The sequence below is a fragment of the Crinia signifera genome, chromosome 1, assembly GCF_055691185.1.
Source record: "Crinia signifera chromosome 1, ASM5569118v1, whole genome shotgun sequence".
Taxonomy (NCBI): Eukaryota; Metazoa; Chordata; class Amphibia; order Anura; family Myobatrachidae; genus Crinia; species Crinia signifera.
Window position 1 is genome coordinate 325,379,683 of NC_139217.1, and position 24,215 is coordinate 325,403,897.

General features: G+C 43.0%; 1 protein-coding gene across 1 annotated transcript in view; it reads right to left on the reverse strand.

Annotated features, from left to right (window-relative positions):
• LOC146080767 (putative methyltransferase DDB_G0268948) overlaps positions 1–24,215 on the reverse strand; it is a 55,277-nt gene that overhangs the window by 25,650 nt on the left and 5,412 nt on the right. Inside the window, exons 2-6 of the mRNA XM_083188414.1 lie at positions 8,226–8,353; positions 7,832–7,992; positions 5,879–5,981; positions 4,384–4,494; positions 2,362–2,462 (exon numbers count right to left, since the gene is read on the reverse strand). Of these exons, the coding sequence (XP_083044540.1) occupies positions 2,362–2,462; positions 4,384–4,494; positions 5,879–5,981; positions 7,832–7,992; positions 8,226–8,336 (587 nt within the window). The 5' untranslated portion in view covers positions 8,337–8,353. The remainder of the gene's footprint in view (positions 1–2,361; positions 2,463–4,383; positions 4,495–5,878; positions 5,982–7,831; positions 7,993–8,225; positions 8,354–24,215) is intronic.

The window sequence follows — 24,215 nt, forward strand, 5'->3', positions numbered from 1 at the left end:
ACACATTCAACCATATTCGCGAAAAAGGTAATGAGAAACCAACACATCGAACATTAGACACTTTATTGAGGTAGAAATATGCGTTAATGGAAAACAATAACGAGGTTAAGGGGTTGTCTGCGTGAGTAATGAGGTTTGCAGATTGAATCAAGTCTACATCCATCCCACTTAATTGAGGAGCGTGAAATCATTGATTGATGTGGTGAGTGCATGTGTCTTGCGTGCTTAAAAGTGTATACTGCAAAACATTACGCACAGAAAACATGTTCGCACGCACAATGTGGTGCGTGTGCGTGTGGAAATGTGGTGGGGCGTGCGAGCATTTCTGATTGCACGCCGTGGTAGACCACACCTTTTTTGGGGATATGTGTGCGTACGTATGAGTTGGCAAGTTTATAGGCGTGACTGCAAGATGCGTGCTAGCGGTTTTGCAGTGTAGCACTGCGTGCGTATGTGCATGCGAACGAATGAACCTGAATAAGGGCCTATGTCACGCATCCTGATGAAAAGACCGATCCGGTCTTGAAACGTGGATGGCTTAACATGTGAACTTTGCACAATATACTTATTTTGATTTACTACTAACCGAGTGCCGCCTGATTCTTTGGAGTAGCAGTACCCAGGGAATAGCGCTATATAAACCCTACTGAGGAAGGCACCAGTGCATTAACCCCTCCGACGAGAGTGCCAGACAACCAGACTCCTCCTATATATATATATATATATATATATATATAGACGTTTTTGTAATGACGCGGCACTCCAGACAGTTTCCAACTTGTAGTAAATTTTTATTGAAGCATCTCAGCAACATTTCAATACGACAGTATTATCATCAGGCTCGTATTGAAAAATTTACTACAAGTTGGAAACTGTCTGGAGTGCCGCGTCATTACAAGAACAACTGCATACCCTCTGGGCGAGGGCACCCGACGAGAACCTGTCATTCGGTGGTTGTGCCCGGAATTCCCAAGTGTGTATATGTATAAAATATATAAATATGTAATATATATTATATACTAGGTGATTCATTGCGCCCTACGGGCGCTCTTCACACCACCGTAAGGGGCTGGTCCCCTTCTATGCTGTAACCTGAACTGCATGCACTACCTCACCCTGCACTATGTCACACAGATGCACTACCTTGACCTACGGCTCGTGCTGTCATACCAACGCACTCTCCCACCCCGTGGCCTGCGCTCCCTTTCCCCCGCCACCTGGGCTCTATTACTGACGCACTCCCTCACTGTGTGGCCTGCGTTCTATCACACTAACGCACTCCCTCACCCTGGGGCCTGCGTTACACTGACGCACTCCCTTACCCACCCACCCACCCCCCACCCCCCTCGCCTTACCTCCTATCTGCCCCAGCCGCCAAGCGGGGCAGGCGGGTTGTTGGCTAGCCATGTGAGGGGGAAGTGGGTGGGGGGCCTATTTTGGGGCCCCTAAGATTGGTGGGGCTCGGGTTAGCTTTCCCCCTTACCCCCCCCCCCTTCCTGTGGCTGGGCCTGCTGCCATGTGCCATTGCTGCCGGTTTGTGCTTGGTGCCACACTTACCCCGCAGCCTGCACTGCACACTGTGGGAAGGTTGAGATTTCGTTTGCAGCGCTTTAGCCCGGAGAGTCGTAGCTCCCTCCCCAGTCCCCTGCCTTCCGCTCGGTCCATGTGCCATCACCGCCGGCGTGTGTCCGGCGGTGCATGTACCCCGCTGCCTGCGCCTCCTGCACTGCAGCGCACAGGGTGGGTGGGAAGTGCTCCAGGCTGGGGTGGTCGACAGCCGAGCGCAGCTGGGGTGGTCGACAGCCGAGCGCAGCTCGGCTGTCGGTGGCCCGCTCCACATAGCTGGAGGTTGTGCTTGTGTGTGTGTGTGTGTGTGTGTGTGTAAGGGGTTTGTGGCTGCTACCTAAAAGCACGCCCCTCTCCCACTGTGTGGCTCTCCAGCATATGGGGGTTTGGCCACCCCTGATAGGGGGAAGATCACGCCTGTGGTGACGTCACAGGACCTTTGTGTGGCTTCCCTGGGGAGTAGGTATATGAAAATCATGTATATAGCTAACCTTTTTCTTGGGGACTGCTCCAGCTGTAATCTAAGGTGTGCAGATCATGTATATGGCAGCCCGATCCACCTGTGTGTATGACTCCGCCCAGCGTTATACAAACAGTCACATAGTGACAGTTCTGGCTAAATATATAATATATATATATATATATATATATATATATATATACACACACACATATATATTTAAAAAAAACTTGAGTTCACAAATGTTATGCTTTAGTAATATAATATATTGTATGAATGTGGCACCATGTTCTAGGAACATAAAAAAAAAAAAAACATTTACAACAATTACATACCTTTTTTTGTCTGTATAGGGAATAGCCTCAAATATCTCCTTGTAACCTGACTTGACAAGACTAACTTTTTCATGTTGATACTGTTCCAGTAAATCTTGCACCTGGAAAATAATATTTTTTTTTTATTATTAGAAAGCATGAACATAGAGCACATGTGACAATATGTAATAGATTCGAGGTGCAGGCTATTCGGGAATATCTGCAAGTCTGTACATATTTTTAAAGTGGCAATCAACTAGATCAGTTTTGTCTTTTAAATGATTGCCACTTTACAGATAGAGACAGAAATTCCCAAATAGCCTGCACCTCACAGGCTATTACATGTCATGTCACTTATCACAGGCTGCCCATGATAAGTGACATGACGTTACCACACTACATACAGTAGCTCTGCCTGGGCACGTAATACGCTTGGGACGGAGTACAGCAGGGGGAGTGTCCTCCTGATTTCTGCGCTGCCCGGCAGTGGCTCGTCATCACAGTCAAGCAGGGAGGACAGAGCAGGAGCAGTGGACACGTGACGCACTGATGGCCAGGAAAGACCGGGTTGCGGGCAGCTGCAGGCTCAGCTGGGCAGGCGCCAGGCAGCACACAGTCAATCAGGGCAGGCACAGCGTCAGCGTGTCCCGGTGGATCATTTGCAGTGCGTGCCGCCACCCTGGACCCCTTCGGCGCCCAGAGCTCGTGCTCCACCACCTCCCTATGCCCCACCGACAGTATGTGCCAATAGACAATATCCAAGAGGCAAATACAGGCCCTTGAAGCTACTAAGGGTTTGCATGGAAAATATTTAATCTGTCACATTAAAAGTGGACTTTGAAGTTATTCGCTCCTTCTGACTGTTTGTTTCACTCAGTGGATGACTTGTTTACATTGATGTTCCTATTTCCTGTCCCCTTCTTTATGTTCCCTCTTTTTATTTTGGAAAATTCAATATAATTGATTGATTTAAATAAAAAATAAAAAGTGGACTATGGTTTAAAATGGAATACTATAAATCCTATACACTTTACATACAGAACACTTTTGTTGGTTCAATGCTAGGCAAATGTTACATTTTCAGGGAGAATGTTTATTATTCCCGATCCTCTGATACGACCGATGCGGGAATGGGGGATTGCTGCAACCCATCACTGGTGTATAAGGGGGGGGGGGGGGGATAACTTTGATTTACCTAGGTTTTTTTTTCCGCTAGTAAAACATTTTTTTTCCTTGGTAGAATACACATAGGCGATCATTCTGATTGACCCACAAAGCTGCGAAATTTGCAGCTTTGTGGGTCATCTTAACGCCGCCCACAGGCAGATTTATTTATTATTTAGTTATTTACAGTTTCTTATATAGCGCAGCAAATTCCGTTGCACTTTACAATTGTATTTCACCTGCACACATGCGAATGGATGCATAAACATCCATTTGCAGCTTGCGTGCGGGGCAGAAATCATTGGATGGTTGCCAACCATCCAATGATTTCTCAAGTGCTCGCAGATCTAAGTCAGTCTCTGCTGACTTAGATCTGCGGCGCCCCTGTACAGGAAGAGGGCGGGCAGCTGACATCTGCTGCCCACCCGCGACACCGATGAATAACCATGGGAACGCCCATGAAATGCTGGGCGTTTCCATGGGTGCGACTGCACTTTGCCGCCACACGTCCCCCGTCCGCACTGCTCTGTGCGAATAGGCCAGCGATTACACAACTCGCCGCTTCCGCTCACACAGATGGGCTGCACATACGAGTAAGCAAATATGCCCTTGCGCAGTCCATCAGCATTGCTCACCCTTGCTAATTCGCAAAAAAGTGAGGATGAACCAGAATGACCCCCATAGTATAATCATGTTTTTAATAGTATGTTAAAAAACATTTGTCCTGATGTTGCAAGTTGTTGTTCCAGTGTGATAAATGTTGAAATCAGAAAAGGTACAGGTCAGATTAAATGGAATAGATCAGCATTTATATATATGGCATGTAGCTAATCATTACAAAACCTTGTGATGTATTGAAAACTAATACAGATTTCTGACCTCTGCAAAGATCTTTGACATCTGTTCTGTTTTGTTCTTGTAATGAGCTTCCACTGAAGGTAGATAGCTACAAAAAGCAAGACATCCATGAGGCTTAAGGATTCGATCAACCTGAAATGATCAAAGTATAGTTAATAATAATTAAAGATAAAATAATGATAAAATGATGATGATAATAATGATTGAAGCAGCATGTTAACACAGATCGAAAAGCAAAGAAAAATGTTTTGACATATAAATAGCAAATTGTCATTGGGAATGAAGCATGGCTCCACCTTTTCTGATTCACTAGCATCTATATCTATTCTGGATGATATTTCCAATAGTTGGAATTAACAGCCAGGACCTATTCATTCCGGGCATTTTTCATCTGGGGCCCGGTGCTGGGGCTCGGGGCTGCTGATTCAGCTTTTTGAAAAGCAAAATCCGTATTGGTGGAAATGGCTGCTAATTTTTTTAATTACAGTAGCTTCTGTTTCTGCCTAAAAAAGACATGCATTCACCTATCCACGTCTTTTCCGACTATCGGAATGTTTCATAAAGTCGGAAAAAATACAACACATTGAATAGATTGAATGTGAATTTGATCTATTATAGACTAAATAAACAATATTTCCAACTTTCTGAAATATTGCCAGGGATTGACTACTCTCCTAAGGCTTTAGTCTAGTCTCCAAACTTTAGGGCGTTTCCTGGAAACTTCCCTCTTCAGCCAATATTATCAAATCCCAGAACCACCCAAATTATCTCCATAAGCTATCCTACCCAATTACATCCTCACATAACTTTACATATTTCTCTCTCTTGACTTTCACATCCTCCTGACAAGTTTGCCAACATTGCTGGGTGTCCATATCATACAGCCCCCCCCCCCCCCCCCAAGAACCTCTGCAATCTGGCAGGACCAATATGCAAATAGGCGGCACTTGTCCTGGTTTGTCAATGCCTAAAGCCCCATCCACACTAGGCATCCGCACCAATGCCAATATTGGTGGGGGGGCCCAGCTGGGGGGGGGGGCACAGCATCGGAATATGGTAATACTCGATAATTAATTGTTAATAAATAATAATAGTCCAGATCCCAAGGTGGGGTAAAATTCTGGGTGTAAATAATTGTTGTTGCAAACTACTAACATCTCTACAAATTAATGTAATTGTGCACTTCTATAGGCGGTATCCTATTGTCTACAATATTTTCTCATGGCTAATGGTTTGCCCAAGGTACTGAAATGCCGCGGCAATGGCACATCCCACCATTTGCTTATAATTGGATTGAGCCCAGAGTTGAGCATAAGAGATGCCTGCTTGTACATTATCAAACACGCATCTGCATATTTAGGGGCTCATGTACACAAGGACACATACGAGAAAAGATGCACACAAGACAAGGATGAACAGTTCACATTATTATCATTATTATATTATAATTTTTTTTTTTTTTAATGACAGAATAATAAACCGTTTTTTTCTTATGTGCAATATACAGATGTGTTACCTCCTTTAGAAACTTCTCAATGTTGAACCAATGGACAGCACACCATGCAGTTATTAGATCTACAGAGCCATCTTCCACTGGTACTTCCTCAGCTGGAGCGACACTGTAGGAATTACAAATTATTTCAATTGATTTAATTTAACTCTCCATGACAGCCATGACGGATGGGATGTACTTATAACCAAAAGTATGTGGACCCATAAACGTCACACCCTGGTATGCTTGTTGAAAGTAAATTCCAAAATCAAAAACATTCGCTTAAGGCCGCCATCCACTAGTTTGTTTTGCCCACTTTTTATGCATTTCCGATGCACTACTGCGAAGGATAGCATTAAAAGTGACACATTGCATGTCATTTTCATGTGGTTGCTTTGTGAGGTGTATTCCCATTCGCCACGCATTGCAATCGCAGATCCTACGGGCACTATGAATATTCTTGGCAGCCTGTAGCCCCTGCAAGGTTCGCTTACGCCCAAAAAGTACCTCATACAATGTATCATATGCAATAATATAGTCTAGCAGCTGCCTGGTGAGTTGGTGGGGTACCGCATGCAATACCTCGCCCTAGTGGATTGGGGGGCCTTTTAGATGTAACATGTGCAGAGAGAGTTAGATTTGGTGTTATTTTGTTTCTGTGCAGGGTAAATACTGACCGCTTTATTTTTATCTCACTTTGAAGTAAAACCCCACCCAAATCGAATTCTCTCTACACAAGTTACATCTGCCCCACCTTCAGTGCAAATGGTTTTGTCTATTTGAGAAGGAATTAGCATTTGTGAGTGAACCAGAATAAGGGCCTGAGAGCCATAGGGGGTAAATATACTAAGATGGGAGTTCCATTGATGATTGGATGTTATCTATTATCTTGTAGACAGAGCTAAATAAATAAGAACTAGAATCTGGTTGCAATGGGCAACACCTCATATGTAAAAACTACCCTGGCTAACAGACTGAGACATTAGTTTTAAATTACATGTAAGGTAATAGATCAGGCAGAGAGAATATAATAGGATGTTTTATGTTCTTGTTTTTGGTTGCAACAAAATAAAAAAAATGTTAAAGAATAAAAAGTTAAGCAAAAAATGTATCACATTTCCTTCAAGAATCATTATCACACTCAAGCAGTGGGGTAGTTAATCGACCCCTATGTTTCAAAAGCAAAATGCAGTGTTCTACAGCTAAGTAAACAACCTGAAATAAAATATATTTCAATAATTTACAAGTTGGATTATTCCTTTCAGTGTCTGCATTCCCCTTCCAATATAATAAATGATAAAGGGCCTGATTCAGACTTAGTTGCCATTTTGTGAAACTCCGCATAAAGTTCAACTGCCGGCGCTAGGCTGTGGGTGGGATGCCTGTGAAGCCATATTTTGAGTTGCAGCAGCTGTGTGTGACATCTCCCCATGAGCGGTCCAGACTTGCCTGCAGTGTCCGGGCCACTCCCACAAAATACAGCGACCTGCCCCTATAACGCTGCCCCCAGCCAGCACTGAAACTGCGATCTGCTGTGATTGCAGTAACATGGCTCACGCATGTTCAGGAGGGCGGCATTAGCCGAATAGCAATTTTTGCCCTTCTGCAGCCCAGTCTGAATCAGGCCCAAATAGCAGTATTTTTTATTTTGCACTGTTATTTCCCTGCATTGATTATAATCACAAAGCTCCCCATGGTTTAATGCAGTTTCAAAATTGATTCTTGTGGCCACTTATAAGGGACCTCCCCAGAAAGGTGTCTAACAGGTTTCATACTACGCAGTTATTATCAGTGATCATAAACTCAATCAATATTCATGAAGGTGAGGCCTATTTTTAATTGCCTCAAAATGACTGTCTTGAACTTTTTAGCTGCCCGGTCCCTCTGCACTTAATGAACCGTTCTTCAAATACCTAAAACACACTTTTATTTACACAGTTTTCTAAAATGATTGGAATTATTAGCAGCTCATCTCACCTAAATGTTATGTTTGAAAACTCAGGAGCTTTTTTGGCCTCTTCTATCTGGGCTTCACTAATGTCTGTTCCCAGCACCGTTTTAAAATGAGGAGCCATAATTCTGGTGCCCTGTCCTGATCCACAGCCAACATCCACAGCAAGCTCATAAGGCTTTGGCAACTAGGAAGAGAAAAAGACCTTTACCATCAACAGCAAAACAAAGAAAACCAGCTTAGCATGGGTACACACATAGAACCTTATTCTGGTTGACTCGCAAGGCTTTGAATTTCGTGCGTGAGTTAGTTTATTAGTGAGATAGCAAATTTAGTAAGTTATGTTCTGCGTTTGCAAACTCATGACCTCAAGGTGACAATTGTATTTATGATGCAGGAAACCAATGAATGTTTTCTTACTTTTTGCCCAAGATAGCTCATGATGATGTCTTGGATCTCCTGTGGTGGCGTGGGCCTGTATTTCTGATAGCAGGATGCGTGTTCTTTTGTCTCATATAGTCGTGTAGCCATTTTATAGAAAGTGCAACCTACAGTAATAAGAAATAGCTGAGGTCAGTGGAGGTGTAGGGGTGATCCAGCAGTTTAACAGCTTGTGTTGCAACTTAGTGCCATTTTCTGCAACTCACAAAATCATGAATGAGGGCAATGGTGGCATTTGGACTGCAATCTGAACACAACCAGCCCCAGTGCTGAAAAGCTGCCAGTATTATATCCTGGCCATACGCTAGACCAACTTTCATGCCACCATCTAAATAGTTGGATGGTTGGACTGAAAATCTGCTACTGTATGGGAGCATATTACAATCAGCAATTTACTCACAAACCTAGGAAAATGGAGAAAAAAATAACATTTCATGCATCAGATTGACAGCAGGTCCAATGCGATGTGCGATCCCGTGCCCACGCACCGAAACCTGTGAGTCAAACTGGCTGCAGAAGCAATCTGTTGAATTTCTACTAAGCTGGGCAGGCTTGGCTGTGATCACATACAAAGGACTGTATGCGATACTGCCCCCCGGGAAGCTCTGAGGGGAGAAGTCACCCTAGTGTATGCCCAGCTTTACACACATACAACACCGGCTGTAGCTATTTATATTATATGTAGATACCAAATGTATGTAACTGAGTAAAGCTGTATAAACTACTGCTCAATAAACTATCCTACTGGTTAAGTCTTACACTCTTTGGTGGATCCGCTAGTGTATACTGTTTACTCTTTTTGGGTTCTACATTGAAAATTACAAATTATACCACGTTCTCATTGCCGCCCTTGCAAAAACCGGGGTTTTTGTTCCCGTGTTTTTGGCAGGGCACAGATCATCTCAGCTCACAGACCCCGTTCATACTGCACCTTAGACCTGGGAAATTCCTGTGTCTGCCCCATTCACACTGCTTCCCCTGGTCTGCCCTGCCAACAAGTGTGAGGAATCTTAGAGCAGCTTTGATTGGCTGTTGAAAAAGCATCTTTGAAAGAGAAGCCTTTAATGGCTGGCTAAGATGATGCCATTTAAAGGGGACTTTATTTCTCAGCACACTGCATTGCTTTAATCATGGCCAACGAGGCACTACTGAGTAGCTTGGAGTTCCTGGTTTATTGCAATATTTTGCTGTTTCATGCAGCAAATGAGAGCTTGCTTCAGCTGCTAACCTTGTGATACCTTGCACATTGTACTCTGAAGAGGAGGAAAGCGCAATTTATTGCTGAGAGAGAGAATGCTCACCTTCAATATTTGCACAGGAGAAGAGCTTTCATCATGCCCAGCATTCCCTCCATATTGAAATTCAGCACAGCGACTACCTGGCGAATGTGGACCAGAGACCGCAGTCATGGTAAAGTGTTTTGGTCTACAGTGAAGGCTTATGAGGATGACCAGTGGATGGAACATTTTCGCATGTCACGTGGGACCTTTCAATATATGCTGGACCTTATCACCCCTGCACTTTCTAGGCAGTCCACAAACTGCAGAAAACCCATTTCACGAGAAAGAGACTACCGATAGTGTTGTGTTGGTATGCTACTCATGGAGAATACCACACAGTCGCCTGCTTGTTTGGAATGGGCAGATCAACGATTGCAATTTAGTGCATGAGGTTACGCAAGCTTTGCTGGAAGGCCTTTACCGTCGCTTCATCACCTTACCTCAAGGACAGCGACTAGATGATGCCATCACTAGTTTCCTGCATCATGGATATCCGCAGTGTGCTGGAGCCATAGAAGGGACACACATACATATCATTGCCCCCCCCCCCCCCTTACAATGATGCTGATTACTTCAACCGCAAAGGCTGGAACTCTATTATTCCAAAGGTTGTAGTTGACCACAACTATTAAGTATCGTTTTTTTTTTAGTTTTTTTATAATGTTTATTGTAAAACAATTATAAACACTTTTTATTTTGCAGTTTCACTGATCTATTGGCTGGCCTGGTCGTTCCCATGACCTTGAAGTACTGCTTACGGAGTGCTTTTAGTTATTTCACTACCAGTTGCTGGGTTTTAATGATGCTACGGGCAGACAGGATTTTGGAGATGTTGTAGTGCACTATTGAATCCTTGACAGTGCCAGTCAGTTGCTTTTTGATCTCCTCCTCCCCTCTCACAGCCAGCAGCTCCAAAATGTCCTCATCCCTCCAGTGTGCCATCTCTGCTCTCCTTTCTTCACCATTAAATGGACATCACATGTCACCTGATCTCATTCTCCAATCAGCTTGCTTTTTCGCGTCCTGTATGAAAACCCCAGGTCTCCCATGTTCACAATGTTGTACACCTATGTATTTACCAGGAATACCCCGGCAAAAAACCTGTGTGAAATTACCGGGGAATTACACCCCGGGAATTTTACTCACACCCATTCACACTGAGACACAACATTGAAAATTACCGCTTGCCCTGGCAAATACTGGGGTTTTTGCCGCAGTGAGAACGAGCCATTAGGCAACAGATACTCATTTCAATACCAAAATTAGACAATATGGAGTAAATTTACTAAAGCTTCTTAGAATAAAAAGAGGTGATGTTGCCGATAGCAACCAATCAGATTCTGTCTATCATGTCTCTATTGCATCCTTCTCTAGACCGAATCGGATTGGTTGCTAAGGGCTACATCACCTCTTTTAGTATTTAGAAGCTTTGGTAAATGTACCCCTAGGAGTTTAGTTGAACAATAATTTCTTTCCTAACTGCAATTTTCAATCCTCACACCTCTGTTTATAGAAACAGGTCACTGCTTTTCCATTTACCAAGCCTGATGCCTACTGCATACCTCCCAACATTGGCATTGGTGGCAGTGGGACATGTTTTGGGGCATGGCCTCTTGACCAAGGGGTGTGGCCTATGCGCATGGTACACCAATAGGCCAGACCCCCAGTCCCTTTCAATAGCCACTGCAGGCATGCGAGTAGCAGGGCGGGGACTCCCAACTTCCCCCCATCAACTTGCAGGACACTGCCGGCCCTGGGTGGGCCGACAGTCATCAAAAACCAAGGATAGCCAACTCCAGTCCTTGAGCGCTACCAACAGTTATCATTTTCCAGGTCTCCTCAGAGAAGCACAAGTTAATTCATTGGGGGTTATTTTGGTTCAGTCCTTCTGGCAAATTCCTTCTTAGATGGACAAAACCATGTGCACTGCAGGTGGGGTAGAGGTAACTTGTGCAGAGAGAGCTAGATGGGGGGGGGGGGGGGGGGTTACTTCAAAGTGAGATCTATATTGCAGTGTAAAAATAAAGCAGTCTGTATTTTTCCTGCACAGAAACAAAATAACACCTAAATCTAATTCTCTCTGCACATTTTACATGTGCAGCCCCCCTGCAGTGCACATGGTTTTGTCCATCTAAGAAGGAATTTGCCAGAAGTAGTGAACCAGAATAAGGCCCAGTATCTCCACCTGTGGATCTGTAGTAATTTGTCAGTTAGTAATGAGTGCACCTGTGCACCTGCTAGGTGGTCTGAAAAACATGAACTGTTGGTAGTTCTTGAGGACTAGAGTTGGCTACCAAGACTCTATTCAGTGAATATCGAGACAGTTGGGAGGGGTATAGATCATAGGATAGCACAAAGAAGAGAAAAGGGTGTCCTTTGGGTGGGTGCACCTAAAGTAATTGACAAATTAAGAATTAACCTTTATTATTTATTAATTAAAAGGCTGCGAAGAAAATTTATTAAAAAACATTCATGGACATAAACAGTTTGGGATGACACACATAAAACGAAGGTGGTGGGCAGAAATTGCTCTGGTATAATCTTTATAAAAAATGTATGCAAATATGACGTTCAGCAGTGTTTCAGACTAGTGGATCTGTGCAGTGGGTTGGTAGTATTAATACTAATGCCAGCCTCTTTTGACTGCCAGAATCTCTGTTTCTAGGTTAGATAGTCATATCTCAATATATCACAAATTACTTTGAAAATATAAAGGCGTGACAGTTAAGGGTTATAACCCATACGTGACACCCGATATAAGTGTGAGTAGGACGGGAGCTACCTTGACAGTTAAACGGACTCTGTATCTGATCCAACATACAGGCGTATTTAAACACACTGCTTAGCGCGGTGTGTTTCTATGACAACTCAGACGCCCAGACCTGGGAATGAGTCACTAATGGGCGGTATGACCTTCCGGGTGTTTCCGGGGGCGCGCCCTGTACCACAGCCACGAGTGGACCATACCTTGACTTTACAGGTATATAAACCCCTCAGACAATTAGGCAGGTTGGCCCTGAGGAAGCTGAACTGCGAAGCACGTGCCGGCTAGCGGTGTGCGGGCAGTTATAATTGCTCTCTTTATTATTTTTCTTACAATGCATTTTGATTGACTGTTCGTTCTAGCGGTGATTTATCACTGAAGCCCTTTTCAGGGCTCTTACTTTGTAGCGTGCTCCCTGCATGAGACCTACTTATAGACTCCCCTGATAAACCATCAGTGACATATTCCCAGTGTGTTTTCCCTTATTACACCTACTCACCTGCAGATTACCATTTTATGGTGGCAGTGGGTAGAGGAACTGGGCAACACACTGTGGTTCATTCAGCACTGAGATAGTCCCCATTAGAGACTCTACATAGGGGTTGAGGTCCTTCTGTGATTATACAGAGTGACACCCCACTTAGCATTTCTAAGATCCAATTTTTTCTCTCTGCTGATAAAATACTTAATGTTATCAAAACCGTGCAATAGTTGATACTACACCGAGGGCAGGAGTGTGTCTATCTTGGATAGGCTACTCAGCCCACAGACTACCGCTTCAGGTGTCATATTGAGGTCTATATAGTATTCAGTCCATCCATAATTGGGAGAACCGGGTTACTATACCAGTGTACATACCATTATATCGGGTGTCACGTATGGGTTATAACCCTTAACTGTCACGCCTTTATATTTTCAAAGTAATTTGTGATATATTGAGATATGACTATCTAACCTAGAAACAGAGATTCTGGCAGTCAAAAGAGGCTGGCATTAGTATTAATACTACCAACCCACTGCACAGATCCACTAGTCTGAAACACTGCTGAACGTCATATTTTCATACATTTTTTATAAAGATTATACCAGAGCAATTTCTGCCCACCACCTTCGTTTTATGTGTGTCATCCCAAACTGTTTATGTCCATGAATGTTTTTTAATAAATTTTCTTCGCAGCCTTTTAATTAATAAATAATAAAGGTTAATTCTTAATTTGTCAATTACTTTAGGTGCACCCACCCAAAGGACACCCTTTTCTCTTCTTTGTGCTTGCAATTATATTGTGTCCAAGGGTAGCACACCCCTGCTCCCCAGTAACTTATTTATCTCGGAGGATATATTAGGGGTCCGATATGTATTGTATTTTTGTCTTGTGCGAATGAAACCCACCCCCCTCTCTTGTAAACTATATGGTGAGGATCCATAACTCACCTTCTTTGTCATTCAGCACAGACTTTCGTAAGAGTTTCTTTTCTCTCATATTTAAATTTAGTGCGTGAGACAGTATAAACACGCATTGACAACCTGCCCTATGCCCTGAGGGGCTTTTTCCTTAAACAAAATCTACCATTTATTCCACACGCGGCAATATGTCTAACTCTGATGCTACTCGTGACAGTACAGTTGTATTCAGCCTTAGCCAGGAACTGTCCAATAGACAGTCCAATCTCCAGAAATGCATGGAGTCTTTGTTGAACACAGATATTTCACAAATAAACACATCTAAAGAGGACTGGCTTAATGACTTACAATTATTAAAATTTGCGCTCATTGAACAATCAAAAACTTTCTGGAATAAGATGACTTTTGAAAGTTATCTTAAACAGAATATCACACCGCGTGGCTTGAGACCACGCGTCTTTCCATCATTTGAGCTAGCAGATGATACCCTCAGATCAGACTGGGAAAAAACTCTTACTAGATGTTCCCTGGAACTCATTGGGATCTTGGTTAAACATGATCAAATTATGTTGGAGAGACACTCGGCTGAGATCTCCCGACTAAGTAACAAACTTAAAGAATTTGAAGGTCTCGATAAGTTCCAGAAAACCTATCAAAAGTTCAAAATTGAGATAGAAAATATGGAAAAAGAAGTGATAAGTAGAAAGAAAAATAAATTGCAGAGAGATGTGGAGGATTTTAGATCAAACAGGGTTTATAGATGGAATACTTCTCATAACAAAAGACCTCCATCAGTTAACCCTTTGAATTATAGTACATCGGATATAGACTCATCTGAAAATGAGACAACATCAGATACTGGCAGCCGAAACTCACAAAGGAATTTTTTAGGGATCAGTCCCAGAGATACGAGAGACCGTTTAGGCTGGGACACCGCAGGACAAGGAGGGGGAAGAAGAAAAAAGAGAGCCACAAGAGAGTGGAGAGAGGATCCGAGAGATTATCAGAGATACCGGAAATAACATCTGATTCCGAGGCTCTTAAAATCATCAATCTCTCGGACCACACTCTCACTAATACACAAATCCAAGTCTTACAAAGAGGGCTCTCCTTCTCCCCAACTTGTTCATTTAACCGTTTTGAAATTGAGAAAGACCTTAATTTGTTCGCGAGGAAGTTGCTCCTTAAAAAATTCTACTGTACAAAAACCAACACAAGTATAATGCCTATGGACGACACACAGAATCCTGCTGGGTATGAGACCGAGCCATCTCCTCCCCTGTTCACAAAAGAGGATGAATTAGCACTGAGTATTCTTGAGGAATTAGAGACAGGAGTCCCCTCTGAAACTCCTAGTACCAGTATAGGAGAACAAGAAGAGAATCGGCTATTAAAATTAAGGAAGAAATCCAAATTTTATCCGAACTTCCAAATCTGCCCTGTAGTAAAAACCTTTATAGATGTAGTCAGCCAAGATCTTGACGAGTTGGAATGCTCTAAACCTATTTTTCAACATCAGAACAACATGAATAAAGAGGAGAGGGCAGCACTGAATGAAATCAAAAAGTGGGAAGACACCGTCATCAAACCGTCGGATAAAGGCGGCAATGTTGTCCTATGGTCTAGGACACTTTATGTGAAAGAACTAGACAGACAGCTTAATGACATCACATGTTATAAAAAGCTAATGTTCAACCCCACCCAGGATTTCTTGGAAATATATACAAGAATTATCAAGGAAGCAACTGACTCAGGTGTCTTAACCAAAAGGCAGTCAGAATTCTTACAGGTTACTGAAGTGAGGATCCCTACCCTGTATCTCCTCCCCAAGGTCCATAAGAATGATAAGGTACCACCTGGCCGGCCTATAGTGTCGGGCATAGGTAGCCTGACTGAAAGAGCCAGTCAGTTTGTTGATGCTTACCTCCGTGAATATGTCCTCACTTTACCATCTTATGTGAGGGACACAATGGAGGTACTCAACAAACTCCAGGACATCACTGTTAATCAGAATACATGGATTATAACTTGTGATGTGGAGAGTTTATATACTAGCATCCACCATCAGTATGGGCTCGAAGCTATCAGGTACTTTCTCAAAATGGGCAAACAAGACAATCTTCATGAACTCATAATTCAGCTACTACGTTTCGTTTTAACCAAAAACTATTTTGTCTGTAATGAGAACTTCTACCTCCAGGTACGGGGGACTGCGATGGGGAGCACTTGTGCCCCCACGTATGCCAACCTGTACCTGGGGTGGTGGGAGCGTGAAGTTGTCTTTTGTGAGGAGAATGAAAAATATACAGACCATGTCCTATTGTGGATACGCTATATAGATGATCTCCTTATCTTATGGGAAGGAGATAAAGATCTATTTATAGAAATGATGGGTATCCTTAACAAGAATGATTTGAATCTACATCTTACCTTCGATATCAGCAAAAAGGCAGTCAATTATCTGGACCTTCATATCACCATTGAGGACAATGGCTCAATATCCACTGATCTCTTCAGAAAAGAGACAGCGACTAACTCTCTACTTCATCATACCAGTTCACATTTTCCTCCTGTCATCAAAGGGCTCCCCAAAGGAGAGTTTTTGAGGACCAAGAGAAATTGCTCCAGTGACCTCACTTACAAAAAGAGAGCTAAGGAACTCAGCTCTCGCCTCGAAGACAGGGGTTATAGTAAGAGAGGAATCAAGAGAGCATATAATGATGCTAATTCATATCAGAGGGATAGACTACTGATACCTAATACTCACAAGACTAACAAGACTGCAGAACCAGTCCGCTTTATTGGATCCTTTTGTCAGGAATGGAAACAGATACAGGGCATCCTGAATAGACATATGTACATTCTGAAGACTGATCAAGATCTGGCTGGGATACTTGAGGATCGAATCCAGCTCAGTTGGCGCAGGAGCAAAAACCTTAAAGATATTCTGGTACAGAGCCATCTGGATAAAATCAACAGATCCGTTCCACTAAGGGCAGGCTCCTACAAATGTGGCTCATGCAAAGCCTGCTCAGTCATGGCCCAGACACATGAGTTCACAGATAAATTTCAACATACATGGAAGATCAATCATTACATTAACTGTAATACAACAGGAGTTGTGTACCATTTGAAATGCCCCTGTAATAAGAGCTACATAGGGAAGACGATCAGACCACTCAAAAAGAGGATCCTGGAGCACTTGTCAAGTATCAAAAATGCAGAAAAGGATAAAAAAGCTATGAAAATCCTCACTCCGGTCGCGCGACATTTTTATAGATATCACCAAAGTAAGACCACAGGCCTTGAAGCGTATGGCATGCACAAGGTTGACTTGGGGATTAGAAGAGGAGATGTTGACGCAGAACTACTTAAACATGAAACCCGTCTCATCTTTCTCATGAATACCTTGACACCAAGGGGCCTTAACGAAGAGAACAGTTACTCTGCTTTCCTCTGATAGGCCTATCCATTACCCAGTCATGCACATAGCGTCTCTCCATACTTACCCAATACTGTTTCTCCTTTTTTGAAATTTGTTCTTCTCCCTATTTTTCGACCTCCTTTTACAATAAATATACAGTAACCATTACTTATGGATGAGGTCAGCACATTACCCCCGGTTAGGGATCCAGGCACAGGGACATGCCACGTATTTTCTTTTTTATTTTTCGCCACACGGTTTCTCCATCCCTTGTATGATGGATTCACTCTATTCCTCATTTTTTTATTTTTTTGGTTATTCACTCAGAGTGTTTTCATAAATTTTTTGATTTTGTGTAGTTATCACATAGGAATAGACCCCTTCCTCACACTGCCATCTCTTTACAATGGCCTATATGCACTTACTCATGACAGTGTTTATTGTCAAATTTTTTTCATGCAGCATCACTAAAAAATTTTCTTGAGTGATGACACGTAAATTTCACACGGTTCAATCTTTATTGAGTCACAACACAGAGATGGGACATTACAATTACAATTCCTTAAGATTGTCCCACCTTCATTCGAGTCACATTTCACCCTTCGAAGCACAACACAACGACACAATTTACTATGAATCATGATCCTTATTCTGGATTTTATTGACCCTTATGTATACCTCATATTCATACATACGTCCAGCTGAATATATATATATTTGTAATGTGTATAACTAGGGGCTACCAATAGGGCATGTATATCATGCCATCCCCCGTCATAAGTGGTTTAATTCAATATATAAGGATATACCCACATTATTTAGATATATATTCATGAATATTATACCCATTGGGTTTCCACCCTTGTATTTATGTCATATTATTCTTCTTTTTTAATTCTCTATGATGATATAGTGTTAAATATATGTATTTTTGCTCCAATCCCCGGATATCCGATCTGGGACGTTCGGGGGACTAGGAGTCTAGGCTAAACTGCCCAATTTATTTGATTGCTATCACTGTCCCTATCGACACAGTTCAAACAGTGGACACACTTCTCATTTGTAGTAAATGGGAGATCATGTTTCAAGAACATAGAATATGGACGATAGACTGTCCCAAATCAATACATACATACTTACCTGGAATGTTTAATAGCAATTTTATGACATTATCCTAGGAGCGGATTTTACATTGTGAGCAACACACGGACGTTAGTGCAGATTAGGGTTCCGGTGGCTACCATATTGTCACCACATTTACCCATTCGTCAACATCCCCTGTACTTCTCATAGGATGTTAATCCATCCACTTTTATATGTATCGGACTGGATTGCATTCATTTAGATACAGACTCCAGAGAACGACTTGCGCAAAATAGACCACAGAGGCTTCCGTCTTCTAAGCGTCAGTGAGACGCTGGTCACCATAGAAACCGGACGGGTTCCAACCTCGTCATCTGAGGTGGAATCCAGTAACGATCGTTTGCAATTGAGCCATCTAGGCTTCCGTCCTCTGAGTGTGAGTATGACACGGGTTACCATGACAACCGGACGGACTCTTCATCTCCCTCAACAGACACCAGTAACGATCTGTCACGATCGATCCAGTCAGACTTCCGTCTTCTCAGTGTGAGTAGGACGGGAGCTACCTTGACAGTTAAACGGACTCTGTATCTGATCCAACATACAGGCGTATTTAAACACACTGCTTAGCGCGGTGTGTTTCTATGACAACTCAGACGCCCAGACCTGGGAATGAGTCACTAATGGGCGGTATGACCTTCCGGGTGTTTCCGGGGGCGCGCCCTGTACCACAGCCACGAGTGGACCATACCTTGACTTTACAGGTATATAAACCCCTCAGACAATTAGGCAGGTTGGCCCTGAGGAAGCTGAACTGCGAAGCACGTGCCGGCTAGCGGTGTGCGGGCAGTTATAATTGCTCTCTTTATTATTTTTCTTACAATGCATTTTGATTGACTGTTCGTTCTAGCGGTGATTTATCACTGAAGCCCTTTTCAGGGCTCTTACTTTGTAGCGTGCTCCCTGCATGAGACCTACTTATAGACTCCCCTGATAAACCATCAGTGACATATTCCCAGTGTGTTTTCCCTTATTACACCTACTCACCTGCAGATTACCATTTTATGGTGGCAGTGGGTAGAGGAACTGGGCAACACACTGTGGTTCATTCAGCACTGAGATAGTCCTCATTAGAGACTCTACATAGGGGTTGAGGTCCTTCTGTGATTATACAGAGTGACACCCCACTTAGCATTTCTAAGATCCAATTTTTTCTCTCTGCTGATAAAATACTTAATGTTATCAAAACCGTGCAATAGTTGATACTACACCGAGGGCAGGAGTGTGTCTATCTTGGATAGGCTACTCAGCCCACAGACTACCGCTTCAGGTGTCATATTGAGGTCTATATAGTATTCAGTCCATCCATAATTGGGAGAACCGGGTTACTATACCAGTGTACATACCATTATATCGGGTGTCACGTATGGGTTATAACCCTTAACTGTCACGCCTTTATATTTTCAAAGTAATTTGTGATATATTGAGATATGACTATCTAACCTAGAAACAGAGATTCTGGCAGTCAAAAGAGGCTGGCATTAGTATTAATACTACCAACCCACTGCACAGATCCACTAGTCTGAAACACTGCTGAACGTCATATTTGCATACATTTTTTATAAAGATTATACCAGAGCAATTTCTGCCCACCACCTTCGTTTTATGTGTGTCATCCCAAACTGTTTATGTCCATGAATGTTTTTTAATAAATTTTCTTCGCAGCCTTTTAATTAATAAATAATAAAGGTTAATTCTTAATTTGTCAATTACTTTAGGTGCACCCACCCAAAGGACACCCTTTTCTCTTCTTTGTGCTTGCAATTATATTGTGTCCAAGGGTAGCACACCCCTGCTCCCCAGTAACTTATTTATCTCGGAGGATATATTAGGGGTCCGATATGTATTGTATTTTTGTCTTGTGCGAATGAAACCCACCCCCTCTCTTAGATCATAGGATAGACAAGCATTAGGTCAACCACTGAAAGTTGACATGGCTGAAGGCCGACACATGCATTATGTTGACAGTCAAAGGTCAACATGGGGGCTTCACTTTTTTGGCCCAAATGTCAACACGGTCACTGCGCTAGGCATGCTTTGGACATGTTGCCTACTATTTTTTTTCTACCACCACACCCTAGTGGATGGTAGGGCATGAAATACCGCCTGTCGGCTCCTGTCTCAAAAAAAGTGAACAACCTCATTTCGACCTTCCCCATGTCAACCTAATGACCCTGTTGACCTTCAGCCATGTCATCCTTCATGCATGTCAACCTTCAGTGGTCGACCTTGTCACGGTATCTCGTTGGAAGGTATGTTTCTGGATCCATTACCTTCAGCAAAGAAACCAAATGGACTGATCTCAAGCCCCTCCATTGCTCGCACCTCATGTCACCTGTCTGTCTCCCCTCTCCCCATAGATCACAGGTCTTCAACCTGTGGCCCTCCAGATGTTGTGGAACTACATGTCCCAGCATGTCCTGAGGTTTTTTGGCATGCTCTTAAAGGAAAAAATGTGGCAATGCAAGTTGGAACATGTAGTTTCACAACATCTGGAGGGCCACAGGTTGAAGACCCATGCCATAGATTGTAAGCTTCTTCGATCAGGGTCTTCCTCCATCCTGCTCTTGTAGCCCTCATCTCTTACACTTCGACTACAGCCATGGAGATGCTGGACTGCCCCCAGAGACAAGTATGTGTACAAGCTAACCCCTACCAGTGCCAGATTAAGGTCCATATGGGCCTGGAGCTGACATTTATGGAGGGCCAAGTTGGTTTATATGTAAAGATATAAAGAGGGCGCTCCACAATGAGCTGGTAAGCCAAGTAGCTCCTATTACAAAATACTGGGGGTATTAACTCCCCCAGCCAAAAACATACAAGAAAAAGAAAGAATGTAACAGCGCTTGGTCACCGGATTCAAATAATTAAATTTCCTAGCACGGCGCCCAAATTTTCTACGTACGGCACCGTAAGGACATCGCATCGCATGCGATTTTTATTGCATGCGATGCGATGCATTTTTTTATGTCTTTTTTTTCTATGGGCATTGTACCCCAGTATATCGCATGACATCACATCGCATGTCCTGCAAGATCGCATGCGATTTTATAGGGTGTGCGATGCCATGACATAAGGTATGCAATAATATGATTGTATGTTCCAAAAATAGGTTTAACACCCCCCCCCCCCCACTATCCACGCCACTCCGAAGCGTGGCGAGTGGCAGCAGAATGCGTCCTCTGACTTTTTCATTACCTCACTATCCACATCGGCGTGGAGTCTATTTTATATAGTGTGGCGAGCGCAGCGAGCCACTGAGCCCCGCGAGGGGACACGGATTACTTTACATGTATTCCGCGTCCGCTCACCACGCTTCAGGCTCGGTTGCTCGCTGCGCTCGCCACACTATATAAAATCATCTCCACACCAACGTGGATAGTAGGGTAATGAAAAAGTTGGAGGACGCATTCCAACGCACCTCCTGCGGGGCTCGGCTGCGCTCGCCACGCTTCGGGATGGCGTGGATAGTGGGGGGTGCGTTAAACCTATTTTTGGGACATACAATCATATTATTGTATACCTAATGTCATGGCATAGCACCCCAGAAAATCACATGCGATCAAAAAAATTGCATGCTATTTTGCGGGAGGTGCGATGCCATGCGATGAGATGGCCCCGGGGACATAACAGCAGTGAACACATTAACTTTAAAAACGCATCGCATGTGATAAAAATCGCATGAGATGCGATTTTTCTAACGTAGAATAGCCCTCTACGCAATTAACGTAGTGGGCGCCGTGCTAGGAAACAAGTACCGATAAAGTAAAATAAGATAAAATGGTGCAATCAATAAAAATGCAAATAAGGTTTTGTTTAGGTATATTCACCCACTGGTACCACTTGGTTGCTGCAAATTGGCTCTGGTGTAAATGTATATTCCTTATGGGCCCAATGGATTATGGTGTACAGTCTGTATCCAGGTTCCTCTGTTCCTAGTACACCTCTGGGGATAGCACACACCTCTGTTCCTTTAGTTGCCACAGGGGGGGAAGTCTCAACCCCTACCTCTGAGATCGTATGTAGAGAGGATTGTTGGCTGTGGAAGAGGCTGGTTCAAAGGATAACACCCGGGAGGGTGTTAGGTGATCCCTCGTTTGGTGGAAGACTGATGGAGTGGATGCAATTTGGACTCAGATGTTCAGCAAAACAGCAATGGTGGGTCTAGGGGTGGTAGCCTTGACGCGTTTCGCCACTTGGTTGCAGCTTTTTCACAAGGTTTTGCGGGTATAGCCACAGAGGGTTTATATACCGTATCCAATATGGCTGCTGATAAGCACCCGGTGTGTGCAATCTAGCAGTTAACATTATAAAATACAATTTAACAGCAGAGAGTTCAATAGGAGGCAGACAAAATGATATATTTATACATTAAAATACTTAAAAATCGGTGTATAGCAGTATATTTAATAATATAGATAGGTCTGGATGTGCAGCCTATCAGGATGTTTGTATATAGTTGTCACATAGGCCCCCATTCTGGTTGGTGCGGTCGGACTGCCGTGCGTACGGACGGTCCGACCAGATGCCGCAATTTTTCGGTGAGTGCGAGTCCGCCCATAGTACATCCGCACACGGACGGTCAGAGAAACCGACAATGGGGAGTGGCGTGCATTTGAGCGTAAGCTGCCGTACATGGACGGCTCTTAACCTTAGCGATCGGAGACAGAGCGCTGCTCCGATCATAAGCAGTAGCGTATGGCAGAGCACGGTAGTGTACGCGTCACTTGTATGGACCAGCAATTATTCGGATAATTGGAAAATTGCTAGAAGGCAACTTCAAAGGGATTTCCCTTTGAAGTTGCCTTCTAACAATTTTCCAATTATCCTAAGTGTGATGTTTGATTAGCTTATGATTTCCTAATTTGTCACCCTTAATTTGTCTACAATTGAACCCTCAGTACATGTAGATTTAATGTGTACTAATGTGGAAATGTTATCTCTATCTAGGTTTCCCCCAATGTGTATTTTTGTAATATTTTTGTTGTTTGTTTACATGCTGTAAAAAATGTGAAGACTTAATATGTTCCTATTTATTTACATGTCTTGCTACCCTAATGATATGTGTGATGTTTTACTGCACCAACAACTAACATTCATGCATTTACATTATGTGTTATTTACACAACATTCATTCCTTACCCTTCACTTTAAATTACATATATAACTTACATTATAAATCTTACATGTACCTATGTCCACCTACCCTCCAAAACACTCTAATATGGGGGTTATTTTGGTTCACTCTTTCTGACAAATTCCTTCTTAGATGGACAAAACCATATGCACTGCAGGTGGGGCAGATGTTAATTGTGCAGAGTGAGTTAGATTTGGGTGGGGTTTTACTTCAAAGTGAGATCTATATTGCAGCGTAAAATTAAAGCAGTCAGTATTTTCCCTGCACAGAAACTAAATAACTCACCCAAATCTAACTCTCTCTGCACAGTTTACATCTGCCCCCCTGCAGTGCACATGGTTTTGGCCATCTAAGAAGGAATTTGTCAGAAAGAGTGAACCAAAATAACCCCCCTATGTTACTAGAAAAACCACAGATAACTTCTAACTTTTCAGAAACTTTTTTTATTAATTTAAAAATAATAACAAAAAAAAACAAATTAAAGGAGACCATGCATGCGCCCAAGGAGAATGGCAACATGCAGAAATGCCCACTCCAGCTCTGCCACTGTGGTGGCCAAGGCCTCCTAGTGCTGTTGATTTTCTGTTGCAAAGGAAAAAAAAAATTGTCATTGAAATGTGAAGGCCAGACAAATTTTAAAAGAGCATTGAAGATGGACCTGCTGTGAACATGTTACAAACTACACACACAAACATATCACATGACTTCAAATAACTGCACTTTGCCTTCTTAGCTGAATGTACTGTATGCTGCATAATTCTAGCAAGGTGTGTGTTGTGTAAAACAGCTCAAACCTCTGGACTTTAGGTATGCAGTGTA